An 18,234-nucleotide genomic window follows, 5' to 3' on the forward strand; every position below is an offset into this window, starting at 1 on the left:
GACGGGTAATGGAGGAGGGTGGGGCTGCTGTGTTCCCGGGCTCCAGGAAAGGGCGGGTTTAGAGAGATGGGCGGTCCTGTGGGTGGGATTTTGTTTCCTGCTAGACTGAAGGGGCGGGGCTCAGGGTCTCCATGGAGACAGGGTTTAGCGGTTGGACTAGCGTGGAGAACGGCCGGCCTGATGGATGCGGACAGTCTCTTGTTGTCGCTGGAGTTGGCGTCTGGCAGTGGGCAGGGGCTCAGCCCGGACCGTCGAGCTTCCCTGCTCACGTCCCTTATGCTGGTTAAGCGCGATTACCGCTTTGCTCGGGTCCTTTTCTGGGGCCGAATCCTCGGCCTTGTTGCGGATTACTATATCGCACAGGGGCTGAGTGAGGACCAGCTCGCACCTCGCAAGACGCTCTACAGGTGAGGCGACCCTGTGGCAGACGAGGCTGCAGGAGAATACCGTAGGGTGGTGGGTGCTGCTACGGCTGGGAGAGAAGGGTGGGCAGGACTTGCCCTAGAATCACTAAGACGCAGCCTGTGGGCGGGGCCGGAGGAGGGAAATGGACAGTTGCAGAGTTTGGGAACTGGGATGTCATGACCGTGAGAATTTTGTGAATCCTGATGGGGTTGGAAAGTGGCTGGAGGCGGGCGGTGTTCAGGGGTTGTCAGCCTGGAGGAACAAGAAAACTGGTGCAAGGGGATTCATAGTAGAGAGAGGGCTAAACGGAGCAGGGGCAAAGAGAGAGATCCTGGAGAAGGCAACCTGGTGTAGAATTCGGGTTACAACAGATTCAACGCAATGCCCATCAAAATGCCAGCAAAATTCTTCAAAGACCTCGAAAGAACGGTACTCAACCTCATATGGAAAAGCAAAAAACCCAGGATAGCTAAAACAATCCTGTACAATAAAAGAACTTCTGGAGGCATCACAATCCCTGACTTCAAACTCTACTACAGAGCTACAGTACTGAAAACAGCCTGGTATTGGCATAAGAACAGACAGGAGGACCAATGGAATCGAATAGAAGACCCAGATATCCACACATCTTTGAACACCTGATTTTTGACAAAGAAGCAAAAAATATCAAATGGGAAAAAGAAAGCATATTTAACAAGTGGTGCTGGCATAACTGGACTTCAACATGTAGAAAAATCAAAATAGACCCATATCTATCACCATGCACAAAACTCAAGTCCAAATGGATCAAAGACCTCAACATAAAGCCAGCCACACTGAACCTTATAGAAGAGAAAGTGGGAAGTACACTTGAATGCATTGGCACAAGGAACCACTTCCTAAATATAACCACAGCAGCACAGACACTGAGAGAAACAATTAAAAATGCGACCTCCTGCCGGGCGATGGTGGCACATGCCTTTAATCCCAGCACTCGGGAGGCAGAGGCAGGCGGATCTCTGTGAGTTCGAGGCCAGCCTGGTCTACAAGAGCTAGTTCCAGGACAGGAACCAAAAAAGCTATGGAGAAACCCTGTCTCGAAAATTCAAATAAAAAAAAATGGGATCTCCTGAAACTGAAAAGCTTCTGTAAAGCAAAGGACATGGTCAATAAGACAAAACGACAGCCTACAGAATGGGAAAAGATCTTCACTAACCCCACATCAGACAGAGGTCTCATCTCCAAAATATACAAAGAACTCAAGAAATTGGACACCAAAAGAACACATAATCCAATAAAAAAATGGGGTACAGACCTAAACAGAGAATGCTAAACAAAGGAATATAAAATGACTAAAAGACACTTAAGGAAATGTTCAACATCCTTAGTCATCAGAGAAATGCAAATCAAAACAACTCTGAGATTCCATCTTACACCTGTAAGAATGGCCAAGATCAGAAACACTGATGACAGCTTATGCTGGAGAGGTTGTGGGGTAAAGGGAACAATCCTGTGTTGCTGGTGGGAATGTAAGCTGGTACAACCCCTTTCAATGTCAGTGTGGTGATTTCTCAGAAAACTAGGAAACAACCTTCCTCAAGACCCAGTTTAAAAAAAAAAAAAGATCCAGTAATACCACTTTTGGGTATATATCCAAAGGATGCTCAATCATGCCACAAGGACATGTGCTCAACTATGTTCATAGCAGCTTTGTTTGTCATAACCAGAACCTGGAAACAACCTAAATGCCCCTTGACTGAAGAATGGATGAGGAAAATGTGGTACATTTACACAATGGAGTACTACACAGCAGAAAAAAATAACGACAGCTTGAATTTCGCAGGAAAATGGATGGAGCTAGAAAGCATTATTTTGAGTGAGGTAACCCAGACACAGAAAGACAATTATCACATGTACTCACTCATAGGTGATTTTTAAACATAAAACAAAGAAAGCCAGCCTACAAGCCACAATCCCAGAGAACTTAGACAACAAGGACACTAAGAGAGACTTACATAGATCTAATCTACATGGGAAGTAGAAAGTATAAAAAGACAAGATCTCCTGAGTAAATTGAGAGTATGGGGATCTTGGGGGAGGGTTGAAGGGAGAGGGGAAAGGCAGGGAGGGGAGCAGAGAAAAATGTAGAGCTCAATAAATATCAATAAAAAATGAAAAAAAAAGAATTCAGATTACAGCTGTGGACTGGGTGTGGCTTGGAGAAGTCAGACGCTCTGGGGAATTGTGCTAGAGCTATTTGGAAGCGTCCCACGGGGATGTGGGCTCTGCAGCCGGAAGACTTGTGCAATGGGGAAAGATCTGGGGGAAATTTTCCAGTGTAAGGCTACCATAGAGGACCAGTCCAGTCTTTTTCTGAGTTCCCCAGGACAATGGAGAGAGATCCTACCACTTTATACAACACTCGAGCTGCAGGTATCTGGGGACTTCATTTACTTACCCATGCCTCAAACCAGCACTGAAGGAGAATGAGAGGTTCAAGGTGAGCCTCTGATATATAGATAGAGAGTTTGAAGCCAGTCTGGGCTACATCAGACCCTGTGTTGGGGATAGAGATGGCTCAGTACTTTAGAGCACTGATTACTCTTCTGGACACTTGGGGATCAATCCCCAGCACCCACATGGTAGTTTAGAACCATCTATAACTCCAGTCCCAGGGGCCCCAACACCCTCTTCTGGCCTCTGAGGATACTGCACATATGAGATGCATGTACAGATATGTAGGCAAATCACTTGTACACACAAAATAATTTTAAAAAAATTTAAAGACCCTGTCTCAAAAAAAAAAAAAAAGCTAGAATTAAGTGTACTTAAAGAGATAGCCAAGAGTTCTGGACTCCTGGAGAACAGCTAAGTAAACGATCAGGGAGCAACTGCCCTGGCTGCTGAAAGACAAGCACGCCCACAGCAGCCCGCTGTGTCTTCCTCTAAACCCTCCTGCACGAGAGGAGGCTTTGAGGGACTGGGGAGACACAGGACCTGAACTTGGCAGAGGCAGCATGTTTGGACAAGTCAAGGGCTGAAACCCTGTCCATAGGTCACCAGGGGGCACCAAAAACAAGAAGAGTCTGCTCAGATCTAAGTGGGCAGTGGTCTGGGAATGGCGGGGAGGTGAGCATTAGGGGTCTTTGCAGTGCCCAGAGGTGAGGGTTGGTTGAAACCATTAAAGAGGGAGACTGTGACAGGTTGGAGGAAGATGTAGGGTTCGCTGTTGGTCCATTCAGTTGATGCAGCTAAGTGTCGGCCCTGTTACTATTGAGAATCCAGACGTCAGGATTAGGCCTGTAACCCCAGCACTAAGGAAACTGAGGCAGAAGTTCAAGGCCAGCCTGGGCTACAGTGGGAGACCCTACCTCAAATAACAAAACCACCCACAAGCAAACAAACCAAAGCTAACAAAAGGCAGTGGGAGGGCAGTGATTGGCATGAGGTGCCCAGGGGCAACACATGGTAAGGCAGCCGTAGACATGCAGACCGGGACCCATGGTGCCGAGACTGGGACTCATTCGGTTGAGCTACACCTGCTCTGTGCTGTGTACTGATTCAGGCACAAGGAATTCAGTCTGCCTGAAAAAGGTAACGCAAACTCTCGGTGGGCCTTCTGTTACAATGTGTATGTGTATTTGGGACCACACAATGGTCAGACTAAACACCCACATCTATTACAGGCTGGGTGGCGCCAGGTACAGGAGACAAAAAACGATGTATAACTCTACCTGTCCCGGAACTCGCTCTACTGAGCAGGCTGACCTTGAACTCAGAGGTCCGCCCGCCTCTGCCTCCTGAGTACTGGGATTAAAGGTGTGCGCCACCACAGCCCGACTGGGAGCAGAAATCACAGCGCAGTGAGGAAGAAAACATCCCACCGCACCCCACCCCTGCCATACACACACACTAAACACGGGGTCTTATGTATTCTAGGGCCTTAAACTCACGACATAGTCCAAGGTGAAAAGGTTTGCGGCCCAACAAACCTCTCAGCCAATGCTGTAATCCAAATCAGACCAAATTAGAAAGACCAGAAAAAACACGGTGAGGGAAAAAGAAGACCGAGAAGACCACGTGTTCATTCTCTGTGGGGCAGTTTAAATACACTGTGGGAGTGGTCTTGAGCTTCTCTGGGGAGGGGTCACCGTTTGGCAGGCTTTCTCGGAGGTGGAGTCTGGACTGTGGCAACTCCCAGGGGAGAGGGCTTGGGGTGGAAAGTTCCACCTAAACATTTCAGACTCTTGGGACTTCAGCGGCTGGGTTGAAGCTTCCAACCAAACACAACGATGACCTGAACTTCAGATTCTCCTTTTTCTGCTTCACAAACGCTTCAGATTACAAATGTGTTGTAGAAACAATGGAACAAGCCAAACAAACAAACAACAACAACAACAACAACAACACACTTTTTGGTTTGTTTTGTTGTTAGGGGGTGGAAACAAACTCATAATTGTACAAAATTCAACCTCAAGAGACTCATCTGGAATTTCACAGTCCAGACGTCTTTAACGTTGGCACACAGCTGGGACTGGGACAGGTTCCACTTGCTGTGTGATGACTTCACAGCAGGGTTCAGTAGAAAGCATGTTTTGCCCTGAATGTGTCCCTGGCTAGTGACGTGTGATTTAATTCCTCATCCAATCCTGAGCAGTGGTTGTAAGCAGGAGTTCCAGGCTGTGTCTCTAAACTGTGGTGTTGGCCGGTTTAGGGGCATTTAATGTATTTTAGATTTATGAACATTTTAAACTTACTTTGCTGGGTAGATGGTTGGTTTTTTTTCTTTCTTGTTATTATTGTTAGTGGTGGTCGTTTGTTTGTTTCCAGACAGGGTTTCTCTATGTAACAGTTCTGGCTGTCCTGGAACTTGATTTGTAGACCAGGTTGGCCTCGGACACACAGAGATCTGCCTGCCTCTGCCTCCTGAGTGCCGGCATAGTTTTATGTCAATTTAACACAAACTGGAGTCATCTGAGAAGAAGAAACCTCAATTAAGAAAGTGCCTCTAGCTGGATGGTGTGGCCCACGCCTTTAATCCCAGCAGAGGTAGGTGGATCTCCGCGAGTTCGAGGCCAGCCTGGTCTATGAGAGCTAGTTCTAGAACAGGCTCCAAAGCTACAGAGAAACTCTGTCTTGAAAAACCAAAAAAAGAAAAAAAAAATGCCTCTATGCAAGCCTGTAGGGCATTTTCTTAATTAATGATTGATTGGGGCGGGGCAGATCCTTGTGGATGGCTACCATCCCTTGGCTGGTGACCCTGCAATCTGGAGAGATGGCTCAGCCATTAAGAACACTTGCTACTCTTCCAGTTTTCCTGGGTTCAATTCCCAGCAACCACGTGGTGGCTCACAACCATCTCTAGTAGCATCTGATGCCCTCTTCTGGCATAAAGGCGTACATGCGGATAGAGCAATCCCATAAAATAAAGCAAGCTGAGCAGAGCAAGCCGTGATGAGCAGCGCCCTCTATGGCCTCCATGGCCTCCACGGCCTTTGCATCAACTCCTGTGTCCAGGCTCCTGCCCCGTTTGAGATCCTTCCTGACTTCCTTCAAGGATAAACAGTGGCGCACGCCTTTAATCCCAGCACTTGGGAGGCAGAGGCAGGCGGATCTCTGTGAGTTCGAGACCAGCCTGGTCTACAAGAGCTAGTTCCAGGACAGGCTCCAAAACCACAGAGAAACCCTGTCTCGAAAAACCAAAAAAAAAAAAAAAAAAAAAAACAGTGAACAAAGAGTGATATGGAAATACAAGACAAACCTTTTCCTTCCAGGCTGCTTTCCCCTTGAATTTTATCACAGCAATAGTGACCCTGACTAGAACACTGACCATGGCTCATTGTAAGTCATTCGATAGGGTCGTGTAGGTAGGTCAGAGTGGCCTCAGACTTATGACCTTAAATTTTCTTTTGCCTCCACTGCCTCTAAGTGCTGGGATAACAGGAATGTGCATCTGTACCTAGCCATGGAGCTTCTGTGACTTTGAAAAGCTTAAGGTTAGGGACTGGAGAGATGGATCAGCAATTAAGAGCACTGACTGCTCTTCCAGAGGTCTTAGTTACTCCAGTCTGAGGGGATCCAGTGCAGCCTTCTGGCCTCTGTGGGCACCTGGCATGCATGCGATACATAGGCATACATGCTAAAAACAAAACAAAAACATATAAAAAGAGGAGAAAAATTATTAAGCAAGAAATAATAACTTAGGGGGCTGCAGAGATGGCTCTGAGGTTAAGAGCATTGCCTGCTTTTCCAAAGGTCCTGAGTTCAATTCCCAGCAACCACATGGTGGCTCACAACCATCTGTAATGGGGTCTGGTGCCCTCTTCTGGTCTGCAGGCATACACACAGACAGAATATTGTATACATAATAAATAAATTTAAAAAAGAAATAATAATTTAAACTCTTTATGGTTCTATTTGAAAAATAAGCAAATCAAGATTATGCTAGTGGAGGGTCAAGCCTTTCTGCTGGTGACCGTGGGTTTTGCTGCTAAGAAGGTGACCTATCTCTGAAGCTGGGTGCAAACTTGGAAGTTGGTCCTTCCCTATATTACTCTGTGTGAGAAGCTCTCAATTTATTAGACAAAACACTGGCCCCCAAACCAGCACATTTATGTATCAATGAGATACATAAATGTTGTATATAAGCGTTGGCTAGGTGAGGTGACACACACACCCTGCTATAGGTTGTGAGGGCTGAAGAGAACACCAGGATCTCCTGGAACTGGAGTTACAATTTCAGGCCACCATTTAGGTGCTGGGGACCAACCTGGGTCCTCTGGAAGAGCTGCCATATCTTCAGCCCCCAAAATAAAATATTTTAAAACAAGTGAAAAATACATAAATATAAATGTACAAGCTAGGTGGTGGTGGCCCACACCTTTAATCCCAACACTTGGGAGGCAGAGGCAGGAAGATCTCTGTGAGTTTGAGACCAGCCTGATCTATAAGAACTAGTTCCAGGACAGCCAAAGCTACACAGAGAAACCTAGTCTTGAAAAACAAAACAAAACAAAAACAAACAAAAAAGTGCATCAAGTGTATGGGTGGACTGTACCACAAACACTCTGAAAGGTCCAGGATGGAGGTGTTCCCAAAGCTTTTGGCTGTCTGACCCTGTGAGAAGGGAAAGTGGTGGGAGCAAGGAGAAGTGGAGCCCAGGGTGATGCGGATGTCATTGGCAGCCTGAACTGCACAGAGTGGAGCCTCTTGCCCCCTGCCACAGAGGAGATGGCAACGCAGACGGCGGTGGTGAGTGGCCGCTTCATGGGTGATCCCTCACACGAGTATGAGCACACCGAGCTCCAGAAGGTGACCGAGGCGGAGAAGGTCTTTGATGAAGAAGTGGTGGTAAGTGCAGGGGTGCGAGGGTGCGGGAGGGGTTTGAGCAGATGCCCATTACGGTTGGGGGTCAACATGATGGGAGAAGGTGTGAGCACCACGGGCAAAGCCCTAGCACTCCCAGCCTCACACGCCAAACCCAACTGAATCAACGCAAGAGCAGGGTTCCAGGGCCTGGGAGATGCTCAGTGATTACAGCACTGGCTGCTCTTCCAGGGGATCTGGGTTCCGGTCCCAGCATCCATACGGAAGCTCACAGCTGGATCTCCAGTTCCAAGGGGTGCAATGTCTTCTTCTGACCTCTGTGGGCACAAGGTTCACAAGTGGTACATGGACATGAATGCAGGCAAAACCCTCAAACATATAAAAAAGCAAACAGGATTCCAGCCCGGTAGAAACAAGAGCAAGTCCCGCTGTGGCTGTCTATTGTCACCATCGTCACCACTGCCCAGCTGTGCACTGCGTCCCTGGGGAAGCCGGGGCTCTGCTGCACCCGCACCATCCTGATGGCGAGGAGGACACTGGACTAGTGGCTGAGACTTGAGGGGCAGGGTGAAGAGTGTGGGTAGGCAGCTCTGGTAAAGCTGGCTCCACACGGGGCCGGGGAGAGTGGCCCGTGGAGTATCTTGAGGACCAGGACTGTGTATGCGTGCAGATAGTGTTGCTGTTGTTATTATTCTGTCTTTTTGAGACAGGGTTTCTCTCTGTACCCTTGGCTGTCCTAGAACTCACTCAATAGACCATACCTGCCTCTGCCTCCCGAGTGCTGGGATTAAAGGTGAGTGTCCCCATTTCCTGGCTTACTATTATTGTAAAGGTGAGTGTCACCATTGCCTGGCTTATTATTATTGTTTTACAGTGCTGGGGATCGAAGCTGGGCCTTATTTATTCTGGGCGACCACTCTGCTGTTGAAGTGCATTTATTTATTTCGTATGTGGGGTTGGGCTATCCTTCTCTGTATAAGTTCTAAGTCTGAACTTCGATCATTGGACTTTGATCAGTGCATTACCCCCAGAGCCATCTGACTAGCCCTTTGGGACTAATCTTAATTTTACTAGATAATACACCACATGCTTCCTGAGTCATAGGCACTAAAAGGAATGTGATAAAATTTCCTTTGTTCCCTGCCTGCTGGACTGGGAAACCATCTTTCTAGGGGACATTATGTAACTATTTAGCGTGTGTGTCCCTGTCTACTCCATATCCTTCCAACGGCATCAGCAGCCTCACTGCCCTCCAGGAGCTCATAGGGTACAATCCACGGCCCAGCAACCCAAACCTGCATCTTCCCATGATCCTTGGGGGTCTGGCTCCTTTATGAAGAGTGGGGTGCTATTTCCAGACACCAGTGGCGAGGAAACCCCTGGCCTCTTTGTGTTTTTCTTAATAAACAAAATTAAAAGATGTGGGGCAGGAGAGTGGGCTCAGTTGTTGAAAGCAGCTGTTGCTCTTGCAGATGACGTGGCTCTATTCTAAGTACCCATATGGTGACTCAGAGCCACTATAGCTCAGATTCCAGGGGACCTGACACGACAGCCTCTTCTGACTTCTGCGGGTACCAGAGACGCACATGGTGCACAGACATGTATGCAGGCAAAACACCCACATGTGCAAAGTACTAAAACAATAAATTTTTCAAACAGAATGGCTGTGAGGTATGTCCACAGGCTGTGCATTGCTCTTCTCCATGTCTTCTAGAGTACTACCTATATCAGCACCCAACCAGCCGCCCTGCTTTTTGTGCCAGTGTGTGAATGTACCTGTGTTTAAACAGAGTCTGATTAGTGGAAAGTAGCTTCCAGGTTTCAGCTCTGGCAAACATGCCGCGCCAAGTGGCCTTGGACTGACGTCATTTCCAACGTGTGCACTTTATCTAAAGGGCCAGTTCCTAGAAATGCCACTGGGCCAACAAGTAGGGAACTCATGTTCAGCTAAACCAAACCTGGATTCAAAACCCAGTCTTGTATTTGAACTTTGGTGACGCCATATGTCTGTGTTAGCGGCAGCCACATCTCCCACCTGATGAATGCACTCTTCTGAGCCTGTATAGCCATGTGACTACATTGCTCCTGCAGGCTTGTTGGAGTCTCTAAGGTGGCATTCACAGCCCCAGGGCTGGGGACATGCTGCCTGTTGGTTTCTGCTTTCCTTGGTCAGCCATGCGACAGGTGGCTTTGTGGGTCCACAGGCTGCTGTATTGAGCACGGCTTGCTCCCTTTTCTTACTGCTGCCCTGATGTGAATCATAATGGAATATCATCTGTGTAAGGTGTGGTGACCTTATGGGGAAATACTTGGTGATGTCGAGCGTAGAGAAGGACGCTACGTAAACTGTGATCCCAATTTTACTTTAAATATATTCATAATTTATTTTTTCATAAAAATTCATAAAAATAGAAGGAAGCATATCAGTATGCTAGTGGGTGGGAGGTAGAATAATGAGTGGCTTGAATCCCCTTTAATATGCTTTTATATATTATCTGAATAATGTACATGATTTTTCCACATATATGATTTTTATATATTTGTTATTAGTGTGTCTGTCTCTCTGTGTGTTTGTCTGTGTTTGTGTCTCTGTGTGTGTGTGTATTCAGGCAAGTATGAGCCATGGTGTAAGTATGGAGGTCAGGACAACTTAGGGGAGTCAGCTCTTCATTTGCACTTTAAAAAAAGAAAATGTATTTATTTGATGTGTACGAATGCTTTGCTTTACTGTAGAGTCTGTGTACCTTGTGACTGGAGTCACAGATGGTTGTGAGCTGCATTGTGGGTGCTGGGAACTGAACCCAGATCTTTCAGAAGAGCAGCCAGTGCTCTAACCTCTGAACTATCTCTCCAGCCCCTTCCACTATTTTTTAGACAAGATCTCTACTGTTTCTGTTGCAGAGTTGTTTATGGTAGACCAGCTGTCCCTTGAGCTTCTGGGTAGTTCTGTCTTTCCCTTCCGTCTCTCCACAAGAGTGTTGGGATTACAGATGTGTGCCACTGTACCCAGTGTCCAGCTTTTTACATGTGTTCCCAATCAGATAATCAGGCTTGCTGGTGCTTCACTGAGCCACCTGTACACACGCGTGCGCACACACACGCACACGCACACACACACATGCGCGGGAGTTGTGGTGGGGGGTGTGGAGAGGGAAGACAAATGCTTACTCAGCACAACTCAGGTCTCAGGCCTTGCTGGTGAGAAGAATTAGCCATGCCGATCTCTGTCCTTCACCTGAGGTGAGCAGGCACAGTGTCCTGGCAAGATGTTCCTCTCCTGTCTCCTCAGGTTCAAATCAAGGAAGAGACCCGGTTGGTGTCAATCATTGACCAGATTGACAAAGCTGTCGCCATCATCCCCCGAGGGGCCCTCTTCAAGACTCCCTTCGGGGTCACCCATGTCAACCGGACCTTTGAAGGTGAGTTCCTGCGGATCCTCTCAGAGCAGGAGGTATTGAGGTTCTGCTGGACATGTCTGGGAAGCCAGGGCATCTGCCCTCCTTGGAGAGGCATGGCTATGTGCACAGCATCCCCCAGGCGGGTGGGCCTCCTGGCCTGCTGCTGCTGTTAGCGTCCTGATTTCATTCAGCTGCTGTGAACAGTGCCCTGACAGAAAGTAGCAAAATGGAGGAGAGGGTACAGTCCATCTGAGCAGGAGCTCGAGACAGCTGGTCACTTCACAGTTGAGAGCAGAGAGAAACGAGCACACTCGGGCACACCTGCTTGCTTGCTTGTGCTCAGCCAGCTTTCTGTATTTCAGATAGTTCAGGTCTCCCCGCCTAGGGAATGGTACTGCCCACAATGGACTGAGTCTTTCCACCTCAGTCAACAATGAATATAATCCCCCACAGACATGCCCATTGGCCAACTTGCTCTAGATCAGTGATTCTCAATCTTCCCAATGCTGTGACTCTTTAATACAATTCCTCATGTCGTGGTGACCCCCACACCATAAAATTATTTTCGTTGCTACTGCATAACTGTGATTTTGCTTCTGTTATGAATTGTTTTTTTTATTTTTATTATTTTTTTTTATTAATTTTTTTGTTTGTTTTTTGAGACAGGGTTTCTCTGTGGTTTTGGAGCCTGTCCTGGAACTAGCTCTTGTAGACCAGGCTGGTCTCGAACTCACAGAGATCCGCCTGCCTCTGCCTCCCAAGTGCTGGGATTAAAGGCATGTGCCACCACCGCCCGACTACTGTTATGAATTGTAATGTAAACATCTGATTTGCAAACCTGTGAAAGGTTCATTTGATCTGCAGAGGGGTCGAGACCCACAGGTTGAGAACCGCTGCTCTAGCTGATTCTTCATTAAGACTCCCAGGTTGGACATGGTGGCTCTCTAGCTGATTCTTCATTAAGACTCCCAGGTTGGACATGGTGGCTCATGCTTTTAATCCTAGTACTCTGAAGGCAGGGACACAGACAATTTCTACCTTTTTTTTCTAGGAATAGAGAATAAAACATGTATTCTTTTTAGTGACTACATACTTTGGCTTAGAGTACACAAACACAGAAAATAAGAGGAACTCTTTGTGAGTCCAAACCAGCCAGAGCTATATAGTGAGACTCTATCTCAAAAATATATAAAAAAATTAAAAGAACCAAACTTGTTGGGTGGTGGTGGCACACGCCTTTAATTCCAGCACTCGGGAGGCAGAGGCAGGTGGATCTCTGTGAGTTCGAGGCCAGTCTGATCTACAAGAGCTAGTTCCAGGACAGGCTCCAAAGTTACAAAGAAACCTTGTCTTGAAAAAAGAACCAAACTCTTTCTCTAGGTGATTCTAAGTTGTGTCAACTTGACAGTTAAAACCAAGCAGTGCAGCTGAAATGGGTTATCAATCACGGGACCCTGAGGGAGGAGTGTGTATGGTGACCTGAGATTCCCCGGGTCAGAGTTGCCTGCTTCTTGCCACTGTCCCTCCTTGCTCCTTTTTCTGGGGTGGGGGCGTAGATGGAGGTCAGGGTCAAGCATGGGCGGAGGGAATGAGTTCCTTTTCTGTCTTGGATTCTTTGGTGGACGGAGGGATCCTGTGCAGTCATCTCAGCAGTGGCAATGCCAGGACAAAGGATCCCTGGGCTTTGGGTTAACTGCTCTCCTGCCCCCCTCCTCCAGGTCTGCCCTTGTCTGAGATCAAGAAGCTCAGCTCCTACTTCCACTTCAGGGAGGCTGTTGACCTGAAGAACAAGACCTTGCTCGAGAAGGCAGACTTGGACCCCTCTCTGGATTTCATGGATTCCCTGGAGTATGACATCCCCAAAGGTAACAGGCTTTATCTTCACGATGCAGGATTGGTCTTCAGGTCAGAGCAGTAGGCCAAACATCTACCTTTCTCCTTCTTCCAAGGCTGGAACTGAGCAACTGTGCAGGCATGGGTGGTTCACTGTGACTCTGGAGGGTGGGGCTTCCCCAAGTCTGGTCTGAGGCAATCCACTTCTATTGTGGGGGCGGGGAGGCGGCAAGTCAAAGTATTTGAGCAGATTTTTGAGACACGGTTTCTCTATAGCTTTGAAGCCTATCCTGGCACTAACTCTTGTAGACCAGGCTGGCCTCGAACTCACAGAGACCCACCTGCCTTTGTCTTCCGATTGCGGGGATTAAAGGTGTGCGCCACCACCGCCCGGCCAGATAGTTTTTGTTTCGTGCAAGGAGCACAACTGTCTGCTATCACCGTGTTTCCTAGGAGTGTGATATGAAGCCAGCCGGGTGGTGCAGACCTGTAACCTAGGACACAGACACCTGCACTTTAACACACAACCCTATCTCAAATGTACCTTATTTATATATCTATATCACATATATATATATCTCCATTCATATATGTTCAGCATCAGCTACAGTTACCATGTTTTACAATAGACCTTTTACAGTTATTTCTCCTATCTGCTGCCATTCAACTTCCTGTGTCCTTTGATGACATAACCCCATACTTCCTTTTGTCCAACCCACCTCTGGTTCAGCCTTTCTTCTTCTCCTCTTTTTCTTTGAGACAAGGTGTCATTATGTAGTAGGAGCAGAAGTTTAACGTCATTCTTGGCTACACAGTGAATTTAGGCCAGCCAGAGCTACATGAAACCCTGATTTTATTTTATTTTTATTCTTTGAGACAGTTTCTTTGTGTAGTCCTGGCTGTCCTGGGACTCATTCTATAGACCAGGCTGCCCTCAAACTCCACAGATCCACCTGCCTCTGCCTCCTAAGGCATGCACCACACCACTTAGTCAAAAACCACAGTTAAAAAAATATTTCTGGTGGTAAAAAAAAATGGTGGAAGAAGCTGCGGAGGCTTGAAGGCAGGACTGTGCACACATCTTTTTTTTTTTTTTTTTTTAGTTTTTCGAGGCAGGGTTTCTCTGTAGCTTTGGAGCCTGTCCTGGCACTAGCTCTTGTAGACCAGGCTGGCCTCGAACTCACAGAGATCCGCCTGCCTCTGCCTCCGGAGTGCTGGGATTAAAGGCGTGCACCACCACCGCCCGGCTTGTGCACACATCTTATGCACATCATAAGGCAATGTGCACGGGAGGACAGAGAACCCTCAGGGCCAGTGCAGTGCCAGGGGCCGGATGACGGTCCCGAGCACCTGGATTCTGCCACATGGGGGCACCAGAGCCAAGTCACCGTGAGTAGTGGATAGGTGGCTTCTGTGACCAAAGGGGACATGAATAGGGCCAGAATGGATCTCACTTATCAGACATAACTCTGGTTTCCTTCTAGACTCTCTCTAGCTGGGTGAGCTGCTGCTGAGTGGCTCTCCTGACTGATAGATGGCGTGGTGACATGCTGGGCTACAGAGTGGGGACAGGAACCCTTGGAGGAGTCCCCTGGGACACCATGCCTGGCTAAAGGGGTGGGGTTTGTGGCTCCTTAGCTCTTTCTGCTTAGAGAGGAATATTGTTTTCTGAGTCTAAAGCAAGCATTCAGGATGGCCCGTGTCACCTCTGAACAGGTATGGTTGAAGTGGGCCTTATCTTGGGGCCTCTTCTCTGAGCCCACAGAGATAGGCCCAGAGCTCATGGCTTTTCTCTGGACCAGTCTTGGTGAAAGAGAAGGGGGAGGGATGTTGTCTGAGGCCAATATCTTTTCAATGACCTGACATGTAATAATACCCTGGGATGGGCAGTTTTGTAGAGCTGGATCCCTGATAGGCACAGGGCACTGGCTAAGACTTCTCTGGCCTTGGGCTTGCACCAGGAAGACGGGCAGAGTCGTGGGTCAGGCAGCCAGATTCCTCAGTGGTGTTCTGCTGTTCAGTATTCCTTAAGCTTTCGCTGTCGGCGGAGCACGGAGCAGCTGCTGTGTGCCAAGCCCTTTTGGTGCCCTTGGAATGAGAAAGACAACTCTCCTGTGTGAGGAAGGTTTGAGGAAAGCAATCGAGGCAGCAGGTGGCAGGGCTGGGGGTGCAGAGCTGGCGGGAAGGGGTCCCAATAGCTAGCACTCACTGGCAATGCCCAGTTTGAACAGCAGAGGGCAGCAAGAGTCCTGTAGCTTGGAAATTGGCCTTAGATGCCATCATAGATGGTGATTACGGTGGGGCTTTATGGTATAGGATGAGACAGGAAACCTGAAGAGGACGGGCAACGTTGTATTAGCCTTATGGGTGAGCGAGCAGATGGCTCTCCCTGTCCAGGTCTTTTGTAAGCTTGGCTAACCAGGGACCCTGCTACCCAATGCTTACTTATATTGGTGGCTGACACCAGGGGCATCTTTTTCCTATGTCCCCAGCCTCTAGGAGGGATGACTACCTTGGTAAGGGGGATGTGGCTTTTCCCATCAGAAACCCCTAGTCATTTTTTTTTTTTTTAATTTCATTGCGTGTGTATCTGTGTACCACATGCATGCCTGGTGTCCGTGGAGGCTAGAAGAGGGTGCTGGACTCCCTGGCACTGGAGTTACAGACGGTTGTGAGGCCTCGTGTACTTGAACTCAACCCAGGTCCTCCTAAAGAGTAACCATGCTCTTAAGCGTTGAGCCAACTATCCAGTCCTCCCTGGTCACTTCTTCGTGTGATGAAGTCTAGGGGTTGAGGCTTAAGACAACTGCTACTACTCCACAGGAACCTGACTCTTACACACCCTTATGTCTGCCTTCCTTCCCAGGTGGCAGGAGGTAAAAATCAGCCTACCTTAGCTTAGGGCTCCACACTGGAACCCGGACACCCAGGAGGACTCCCTGCTGAGCCGGGGCTGATCCTTTCCCCAGCCTCAGAGCACAGGTGTTTGGAGAGCCACCGGAAGCCAGGTCCAAGGAGGCCTGGGAGACCTGGGGCTGTGAACCTGCAAAGGGCAGCTGTAGCTGGCTGGGCCTAGTTTTTCCATGTTTGCACTTGAGACGGTGGTGGTGGTGACAGCCGATGCCTGGCTTCTCAGATACAAGCTACGTGTCTACTGACATGCACGGAGAAGAGAGAGAGAGTGAGCGTATTCTGGGTGATGAGCAGCCAGCAAGGATGAGAGGACAAGAGCATGACAGGAATGCAAGGGAAGGCAGGAGCCGGCCCCTGGCATGCTGCAACTCGGCTAGCACCCTTTGGCCTGCTTGGCCCTGTCCTCCTTGGTTTCTGTGTTTAACTTCCTCACAGTTTTCCCTGTTACTGGGCCTGGGCCACTCATCCCAACCTCTATTCCCCATCTACTGGAAACAAGAGGTGATCAGGCATGCTGGTGTGAGGGGCCCTGCCACCATGCTGTTGGCTGAACCGATGGGTATCTGGCTGCAGTGAGGGTGGGGGTAGACCCTAGGTTGTTTTCTCTGGGCTAATACTAATACTTGGGCAAGGGAAGTTAACAAATCAGTCTCCTTTGGTGGGCAGAGCAATCGCAATCTGGGCTTGCTTATCTCAAGGAGGCTATGAAGCTGCAGACTCCAAGGTCTGTGGATGCGCTGGGCCCCCGTGCAGTGACTAAGGCTAGAGAACAGTATATTCCTGGGTTTGTTGTCAAGGACCAGACACAGCGGACCTGAAAACTTTGTTCTGTCACACTCCATCCTCATCTCCCCCAAAACAATGTTTTCTGGAGACTGTGACCAAGAATGCCACCAAGGTTCTCAGGTTCCCAGAGAACAGCTGTTGGTCAGGTGCCGCTACAGCCAGGGCCTGTCATACACGATGTTCTGAGTCCTTCTTGACGATGGGGCAATGACAAGCCCATGGTGTAACCACCACCTCATCGTCCCATGCATGCATGGCTGAGTCAGGTCCAGGGGCAGCAGACCTCCATGCTTCCAGAAAGCTCTGGTTTTGAACAGGGCAGACAGCTAGCTATGCAGGGACCAGCTTTTCGGATGCAGAGTGGCCCCCAGAGGGTGGGGATTGAATTGTGATGCTGTTGGGTGTGGTGTGACCAGGGTGGGCCATGGTTGGAGGTAGGCTGCGGGAAGCTCAAGTGGTGGGAGCCAGCAACAGGGCTGAGCTGGCAACTGATGAAGGCCCCAGAACAGCCCTCAGAGCAGAACTGGTTGGTCCTGCACCAAAACCTTCAAAAGTATTTGCCTTCCTGGCAGGGCCCTGAGCAGGGCTGTGGCTGGTTTGGGGGTGAGGCCTCAGTGCGCAGGGGAATAGAAGCTCCAGATCTGCATCCAGAGGCGATTTTCCCAGGCTCCTTCCTCCCACACAGCGGCTCCCTCCCTTGGAGCTGGATCAGGCCCTTCCCGCCAAGTCCTGGCTACACGGCTAGGCCTGGTCTAAGCTGCTGTGTCTGGAGTAGCACAGGGCCGACTCAGCAGCCCATGTCCCATCACACCAAGCATGGCTCCACCTACCAGCAGTTAGGAAAACCTCTTGAGGTGGGAGTGGGGACAACTTCAGCTTGAGCCCCTGGTTGTCATCTCAGAACAGAGGTTCAAGGTCACGGTGATTTACTCTAGTGCAAGGGGAAGGAGCCACTCTGTCTGCCGATCCCCTAAGCCCTAACTTGGCATTTCACGTCTTCATTATCTTCCCTGTGTGTCATAATGAGCAGCAGCAGCCAGGAGCACAGCAGCTTTTACAGTGGCACCTCAGCCCCAGGCCTCCACTCCCCTGTCCCCTCCAGGGTCTTGGAGTATCCAGATGGAGAGGGGCAACGCGCTGGTGGTGCTGCGCAGCCTGCTCTGGCCAGGCCTCACCTTCTACCATGCTCCCCGCACCAAGAACTATGGCTACATTTACGTGGGCACGGGTGAGAAGAACATGGACTTACCCTTCATGCTATAGGAGGGGCAGTCTGGGTATTAATGTGCAGTCTAAACATTATTTACATAAAGTCTGACACATTAGGCCTCTTTGTTGTCATGGTTTTGGTCATTCTGTTCCCCATCCAGAGACATGGGTCTGAAAGGCCCGCGGAGCAGAGAGCAGGAGTGCACTCCTGAGGAGACACCACGCAGAGACAGGAGCAGCCGCGGAAGGGATGTCAGGTGTCTGCTGAGGTCCCTCGACTCTACTGAAAGCTACTTGTGGGTTAGGTCCCCACTAGAATGTGATGCCTATTGGCAGAGGATGGGCACCTGTGTGTGCGCATGGACCCACTCCAGTGGCAGACAGG

The 18,234-nt window shown here is 49.1% G+C and overlaps 1 protein-coding gene across 2 annotated transcripts; it reads left to right on the forward strand.

Annotated features, from left to right (window-relative positions):
• Positions 1–147: 147 nt before the first annotated feature.
• Positions 148–18,038, forward strand: Rsph9 (radial spoke head component 9). 2 transcript variants are annotated; one of them, XM_057751817.1, is made up of 5 exons: positions 148–407; positions 7,569–7,734; positions 11,000–11,129; positions 12,827–12,973; positions 17,671–18,038. In XM_057751817.1, exons 1-5 carry the CDS (start codon positions 181–183, stop codon positions 17,901–17,903), a joined length of 903 nt encoding a protein of 300 aa, XP_057607800.1. In that variant the 5' UTR covers positions 148–180; the 3' UTR covers positions 17,904–18,038. The 2 variants fall into 2 exon arrangements, with proteins under 2 accessions (XP_057607800.1, XP_057607801.1); XM_057751818.1 differs by having other exon boundaries at positions 17,743–18,030.
• The last annotated feature ends 196 nt before the right edge of the window (positions 18,039–18,234 follow it).

This window comes from Chionomys nivalis, chromosome 19 (assembly GCF_950005125.1).
Source record: "Chionomys nivalis chromosome 19, mChiNiv1.1, whole genome shotgun sequence".
NCBI lineage: Eukaryota > Metazoa > Chordata > Mammalia > Rodentia > Cricetidae > Chionomys > Chionomys nivalis.